The 7,991-nt window shown below is 45.5% G+C and overlaps 2 protein-coding genes across 2 annotated transcripts; both read left to right on the top strand.

The window, feature by feature from the left end:
- Positions 1-369: 369 nt before the first annotated feature.
- LOC139471034 (melatonin-related receptor-like) lies at positions 370-2,373 on the top strand. Its single transcript, XM_071253336.1, has 2 exons — positions 370-376; positions 2,015-2,373. Exons 1-2 carry the CDS (start codon positions 370-372, stop codon positions 2,371-2,373), a joined length of 366 nt encoding a protein of 121 aa, XP_071109437.1.
- Positions 2,374-5,604: 3,231 nt separating this feature from the next.
- LOC139470878 (uncharacterized) lies at positions 5,605-7,810 on the top strand. Its single transcript, XM_071253198.1, has 3 exons — positions 5,605-5,629; positions 5,737-5,816; positions 7,418-7,810. Exons 1-3 carry the CDS (start codon positions 5,605-5,607, stop codon positions 7,808-7,810), a joined length of 498 nt encoding a protein of 165 aa, XP_071109299.1.
- Positions 7,811-7,991: the final 181 nt, after the last annotated feature.

Here is a 7,991-nt window from a genome sequence, read left to right as displayed (position 1 = left end):
TAATTACAAAGTTTTGAGTTGATTATGTCTGTAGGTACTGAGTAAGTGTTTGTTTGTTGTTTAACGCCGCACTCAGCAATATTCCAGCTATATGACGGCGGTCTGTTAATAATCGAGTCTGGACCAGACAATCCAGTGATTGACATTATGAACATCGATCCATACAATTGGGATCCATGACATGCATCAACCATGTCAGCGAGCCTGACCACCCGAACCCGTTAGACGCCTCTTACAACAAGCATAGTCGCTTTTTACGGCAAGCATGCGTTGCTGAAGACCTCTTCTACCCAGGATCTTCATGGGTTTATTGAGTGAGTGAATTTGATTGAATAATATTTCAATTTTATGACGGCGTGTCAGCTTGATATGAGAGGTAAGCCCAAAGATTTAGACGTTTACTACCTAAACTGACGTACAAAAGAAAATACACTTATTTTTTATTGTGGCTAAAAATTGGTTTCATAGTTGTGTTTTGGACCTTATGTTTGCAGCGTTCCGACGACTGTTTTACAGCCCAGAAACGTTTTGATAACGTTTGTATTTTGGAGGTCAAATCCAATTTTCAAGTGTTAACTTTTTTTTGCCCTGCAGTTTTGTTAGTTGTTAACAGAGTTCGCTCTTCACGACCAGGTTTCGATTCCACCCATTGTGTGTGGTCATGTCTGGCGTCCTGTCGTGGAATATTGCTCAAAGTGGCTTGAAGCCCAACTTGCAACCACGGGTATGGTGGGAAAAAAACTGGAAACATTACCAGGGCGAACTGGGATTTGAACACACGAGCGAAGGACTCTGGAGTCCACGAATTCATTTTAGAGAGCTGGGGCAATCTAGACTTGCTCAATCATTCTAGACGCCTTTTAAAAATTTATTCTCTAGGGTCTGGGAGACGGACTTCCATGCCATAAACCCGCACACTTAACTCTTGAGATAAATCTTTCGCCAAAGCTGTGAAATGCATTCGTCACCACTCGCCCCTTTCCGTAACCTGCAAGAAGACTCGTCCCCACATCGATGAATGTTATGTGCGAAAATACGACAAACCAATCAGAATGTGCGTATGATTTCAGGTTCTTCTTCAAAGAATCCCTCAGATATGATTTATGATTTTACATATGTATAAAAATATACCCAAGACACAGTTAAATGTGTTCAATCATACTGTATAATACCTTAAGTCCTGATGTGTCTTAAATAGCATCTGGAATTTATATGACCTATGGGAAATTTGCGTGAATCATTACGCAACGAGTTGACAATTTATTTAGGTATGCCCGTTTGCGCTTAGACGGAACCCAGTCGCAAAAAATGGCCACGAGAGGGGCACGAGTCGCTATTCGGCTTGTCCCGGAATACCACGAGTTGGTCACGAATGCTGTGAAATGGACTTCCGAGTCACATTCAAAACATCTCAGACAGCCCAACGTTCAAGAAAAATTTCGGTGGCACGGGTGGCCCTGGCGCTGCTATACGCTGTGCAGAGTTGCGTCCCATGGATATGCCAGAAAGCTATGATTTGGGGTTCGAATCCCGGTTCGCCCCGATTGTGTTTCTAGGTTTGTCAGCACCAAACCCGTGCTCCTGGGTTTCACCGAAGTGGTAAACGTCGGAGACCTGCATCACTTCGGGCTTTCCTCCCACATTAAGCTGACACGCCGTGATATAACTGGAATACTGTTAAAAGCAGCGCTAAACCCAACTAACTCATTTACTCAAGAAAGATCTCAAAACACTTCTCTTCTGCACAGCCTTTGACCAAGCAGCTTTTTCCGGGTGTTTCCTACCGTGATATTGCTGAAAAATTGCTAAAAGCGGCGTGAAACTATACTTACTCACTCACCCAAGCACCTTTGAACAAATGTTAGAACAATACGCTTTATAACAATGAAATCTATTTTATCTATAATGTGAGCAGCACATTTTAGAAATCGTTGTCAACGTTATAACACTTTGTTCGTTTAAAAATGTCCAATCTATTCACTATGATTTATGTCACTAACTTTTCCCACACCAGGACTCTACCGCCCCACACCAGGACACTACCGCCCCACACCAGGACACTACCGCCCAACGCCAGGACACTACCACCCCACACCAGGACACTACCACCCCACACCAGGACACTACCGCCCCACACCAGGACACTACCACCCCACACCAGGACACTACCACCCCACACCAGGACACTACCACCCCACGCCAGGACACTACCACCCCACACCAGGACACTACCGCCCCACACCAGGACACTACCGCCCCACACCAGGACACTACCACCCCACACCAGGACACTACCGCCCCACTCCAGGACACTACCGCCCCACTCCAGGACACTACCGCCCCACTCCAGGACACTACCACCCCACACCATGACACTACCGCCCCACTCCAGGACACTACCACCCCACACCAGGACACTACCGCCCCACACCAGGACACTACCACCCCACACCAGGACACTACCACCCCACACCATGACACTACCACCCCACACCAGCACAATACCACCCCACACCAGGACACTACCGCCCCACACCAGGACACTACCACCCCACACCATGACACTACCGCCCCACACCAGGACACTACCACCCCACACCATGACACTACCGCCCCACTCCAGGACACTACCACCCCACACCAGGACACTACCACCCCACACCAGGACTCTACCGCCCCACACCAGGACACTACCGCCCAACGCCAGGACACTACCACCCCACACCAGGACACTACCGCCCCACGCCAGGACACTACCGCCCCACACCAGGACACTACCGCCCCACACCAGGACACTACCGCCCCACACCAGGACACTACCGCCCCACACCAGGACACTACCGCCCCACACCAGGACTCTACCGCCCCACACCAGGACACTACCGCCTCACACCAGGACACTACCGCCCCACACCAGGACTCTACCACCCCACACCAGGACACTACCACCCCACACCAGGACACTACCGCCCCACACCAGGACACTACCGTCCCACACCAGGACACTACCGCCCCACACCAGGACACTACCACCCCACACCAGGACACTACCGCCCCACACCAGGACTCTACCGCCCCACACCAGGACACTACCACCCCACACCAGGACACTACCGCCCCACACCAGGACTCTACCGCCCCACACCAGGACACTACCACCCCACACCAGGACACTACCGCCCCACACCAGGACACTACCGCCCCACACCAGGACACTACCGCCCCACACCAGGACACTACCGCCCCACACCAGGACACTACCGCCCCACACCAGGACACTACCGCCCCACACCAGGACACTACCGCCCCACACCAGGACTCTACCGCCCCACACCAGGACACTACCGCCCAACGCCAGGACACTACCACCCCACACCAGGACACTACCGCCCCACACCAGGACACTACCGCCCAACGCCAGGACACTACCACCCCACACCAGGACACTACCACCCCACACCAGGACACTACCGCCCAACGCCAGGACACTACCGCCCAACGCCAGGACACTACCACCCCACACCAGGACACTACCACCCCACACCAGGACACTACCACCCCACACCATGACACTACCGCCCCACACCAGGACACTACCACCCCACACCATGACACTACCGACCCACTCCAGGACACTACCACCCCACACCAGGACACTACCACCCCACACCAGGACTCTACCGCCCCACACCAGGACTCTACCGCCCCACACCAGGACACTACCGCCCCACACAGGACGCTACCACCCCACACCGGGACAGTACCGCCCCCATACCGATCTTGGTCATGAATAGTTCCCTATCAAACTGCTCGCTGCTACAGATTTGAATCTATTGGGTTGTGCAATTAATGTAATGATATAATATTGATGCCACACGTACCAAATGAACTTGTGGGCAAGTCTTACAAGGTACCGAATGGGGCAAAAGAAACAAGAATTGACTTTCACTGTGTGCGAGTGATTGGTTTTACGTCGCTTTTAGCAATATTCCAGCAATATTGGAGACGCCGGGAAATGGGCTCCCCACCTTGAACCCATGTGGGGAAACGAACCCGGGTCTTGAGAGTGACGAGTCCTTAACCCTAGGTTGTGCGAATTCATTGCAGTGAGAGCATTCATAAATAGGGGATACACATTGTTTGAACATCGCTATTTTGTGGTAATACCCAGATACATATAACAAAGCAAGTCATTTAGCCCGAGAAAGAATCAAACATGGCTGCAACTGGTAGCTACAGTCCTCTTATAACCAAATTCAAGATCAGACGGACGTAATAAATATTCAAACCTGAAAACGAGTCGCAATTAGTAGACTTAATTTGTATGAGCCTCATGAGAAATATCAAAACTTTCGTTTCTGGTAACTTTTAAATATGTATTCAGTGGAGGAATATTGTCAGACATGTTCAAATGGCGGATAACTAGGATGTATTTTTCTTTCTTAACTTGATTTGGTTTTGCGAGTTTGGGACATTTTTGACATGACTAAATATATAGTCAGTGAAAAATGATTGTGCGATTTTCGTGAGAATATAGGGGGCAGATCAAAACGGCATCATGTCAGAACGGCCTCAAAAGGTGGGGGTGTAGACTTCTGTCCGTATTTCGATTCTGAAGCGTAACTTGAAAACCGTGAAAGATTATTCATCAAACTTGTTACATGTACTAACCTGGGGCTGAAGTGGTGCCTTTTGCTATTTTGGATTTTTTCAAAATTTGATTTTCCCCTCTTTCATCTAAACTTGATACATGTATTAATCAGGGGCTGGAGCGGTGCTCTTTCATAAAACTGTGCACACAAAGACCTGTTGCTATTTAGGTATTTTCAGAATATATATTCCGTTTCCACGGCAACAATTTTTACTTTGACTCTGTTCACATTGGTGTGTACCTGATATAAAAATACGAAGTTCAGAATCCAAATTCCTTGTCATTGTTTTGATAGGTCAACAACTACTCACGTGTTCGGACAGACAAACTAGATAGAAATTCTCTCAACTTTGACAAAAGGTAACAGTCATATGATTTGTTTTTTCGAATTTGTTGGGGGATTTGTCATCTTCTGATAATTTACCTCGTCCTTTGTGTAGTTGGAATACAGCCGAGTGCGGCGTTAAACACCACACAACAAACGTGTTCCTTTGTCTCATTTTGTCTCTCTTTTCGTGTGGTAACATTGCTATCTTTGGTTGGAAGTGAAACAGATACTATTATTCGTGATCACCAATACTGCGACATATCAAATGTATAAAAACATATTCATTGAATAGCTTGTAATGAATGCATGTGTACCAATGTGCAAATGCGTGTGAATGACTTTTTTCCCTCTTAACTTTTGACATAATGTTTGATTTAAACAGATACATCGATATGTTTAGTACATGGGAACAAGAAAAGCGAAACGCCAGCTGGGCTCGGTCTCTTCATATCACGAACTTGCGCAAACTGCAGGGGTAACCATGAACTTGTTAACGTGTTGTCTTCTCTTACGTCCGCGCGTTTGTCAGGTGTGACGTCACAACACATCAGCTTGAAGACATCATATTGGGTTATTACGTCACAATATTGTGACGTCACAGAACGAATCCAAGCTGTCTTTAGCCATGCTAGAAAATCCCTCAGCAGATGGTAAGTGACTTACTTTGAATTATTTGGCGTGTACGTATTTCTTTCCATCCACTTTACTCAATCGTGAAATGTTGGCCTGTTTGTGTATTTATTTTATTTTCGTTTAGTTCGGCAAGAAATTGTTGATTTTTGGGACCGTCTTCTGCATACAGATAAAGACTCTGGTATAGCCATCCAAACAGGCAAGGTAGGACTTTTATTAAATATATTGTGAATGAAGATAGCATCAATATTCAAGCTATATCACGGCGACGATAAGCCCCTCCGTCGAATGTCGTAATAATGTTGCAGTCAACGAAAGATGCATGAAGTATTTGCAGGATTATGTTCCAGAGGCAAGGGAGTTAACTGTCTATAAAATCCACTGGCATCCTCAGGAATTTGTTGCAGGATCTCCTTCAAATAAAAGAACCACACTATGTGTGGTCTAGTCAAGACACGATTATTTTCAGGCAGCCGTGATATAGCTGGAATATTGTTGAGTGCAGCCTTACACAACAAACTTTACGACTCACATGGTCAACTAACCTGGATAACATTCAGAAATGTTACACACGGGTTTCTTAGGTGGCGATAAACTTGTTCACATGTTATGGCACAATTTCCAGTACGAATCCGTGCTAAGTAAAACTATTTTGTTAAATGCCAGGATTGTTTTAGAGTTTAAACCATTAAAAGAATCAACACATGCATTCAGTTTCGATGCATTTCTCATTTTGTTTGTCCCATTTAACATGACGAAGAAAGAATTTTCTAAAATCAATTTTATATAAATTCCAAAATTCATAATTGTTAATTTCATGAAGCGAATATTATATTACAAAGTTTGAAGTGTTGCAAAGTGAGGAAAGTGTTTTGGTCCCATAAAATATTGTAAACCATGTATGAGTGAGTGGTTTTACGCCACCATTGACAATATTCCAGCAATATTATGTGTTACAGGTTGTAAAGTTTATGTAGTCGATTTATAGCCTGCTTTGTAATCATGTAAAAATTCCCGTTGCCTTTAAGTGAGAAGATAAAACATTACATTATCACAGCGGTCTGTATAATTTGCCTCTTTGCAAACCAGTGGTTGATAGCATGAGCACAATCCACAAATCCCATGCTTTAACTATGACTTAAAATAATCGTGGTTGTAACATCACTTTGTGAACATGGTCCGGGAGCCCGTTTCATAAAGCCAGTTTACCTCAAACTCGTAGAGCTAAGACTGCTTTGAAGACCCTGGACACACATTGTGTCGACTCTTATTGGTCGGTTCCAACAAGAACGGGATCTGCTTTGGGACATCAGATTAGAGTTTATCCCTGTCGCGACTAAGGATTGACTCTCTTCCTCATATTTATAGATATGAACATGGAAGCACTTAATATTTTAACCCCACCCGACACTAATTGCAATGTTCATCCCTAATCAACACTTGAGTTAACATTAAGTTCATCTCTCTAATGAGCTGTTAGCGTAATAAACAAAGGTGTGTTGGGCGCACCAGAAACCTATGATTGTGGGTTCGAATCCCGGTTCGCCCCGATTATGTTTCAAGGGTAGACTAAAAACCTCATATGGGTGCAATTTGTGGTGTCGCTAAAATTGACTTAAAACCATACTCACTCAAATATGTTTATTTAGGGTAAAATATAAACTTGAACTTTAGATTGTAAAACTCATGATTAATATTTTAGTTTTGTCTCTCGTAGCAATTTACGTCTGTAAAAGTAGGAGATATTTTTCAGCTTATCGGGGTTTCACTGAAAGACTAACACTCTTATATCGTTTCTTTTACAGGGCTACAAGTCACTCTCGCAGTCACTGCACACGGCTCCTGTCACTATTGGTCAGACAGTGGCCAGATCCACTGACCACAAGCGAAATGCAAGGGAATGCTTCCATCAAGACACTCGGAGACCATGTAACGTTCCCCATCAATCACAAAGCAACGAAACGTTTACTGCTGCGTCTTCGACTCGCCTACGACCACCTACCCCGATCTGGATCGAGGGTAGATACACCCCAGTATTCAACACCTCCCCAAAAGAGGTCAAGCTGGAGACCCCAACACGGGTGGTAGTCTCGAAACCAAAGCCAAAGAAGGCATCGAAATTGACCAGATTTTTCAACTGCGTTAGCCGCCATTTTCATGTGAGCCGCCAGGCCAGGAAGGGATGGACCCAGCTGTAGCCACCCTGGAACTTATGCGCCAAATTGATATGAAGTATATTTTCTGTTATTGTCTCAAAAGACAAATGATACAAATTGTTATCGAGTTTTCAGATCATTAAACTTTGTATGAAAAGAAATTGTTCAGTCATCATTGTGGGGACCCTTGAAGATCCAGGTTAGATATTGTACATTTCTTTTG

Source organism: Haliotis cracherodii, unplaced genomic scaffold (assembly GCF_022045235.1).
Source record: "Haliotis cracherodii isolate W230 unplaced genomic scaffold, xgHalCrac1.p SCAF_21, whole genome shotgun sequence".
NCBI classification, from domain to species: domain Eukaryota; kingdom Metazoa; phylum Mollusca; class Gastropoda; order Lepetellida; family Haliotidae; genus Haliotis; species Haliotis cracherodii.
The sequence above is the reverse complement of the archived record's forward strand: the minus strand, read 5'-3'. Positions and strand labels throughout refer to the sequence as shown.

Bases quoted from the DNA above. Each gene is read 5' to 3' on its own strand.
- LOC139470878 (XM_071253198.1), top strand. From the start codon at position 5,605: ATGCTAGAAAATCCCTCAGCAGATG. The intron at 5,630-5,736 runs GTAAGTGACTTA...ATTTTCGTTTAG, and splicing joins AGAAAATCCCTCAGCAGATG to TTCGGCAAGAAATTGTTGAT. The intron at 5,817-7,417 runs GTAGGACTTTTA...TTTCTTTTACAG, and splicing joins TAGCCATCCAAACAGGCAAG to GGCTACAAGTCACTCTCGCA.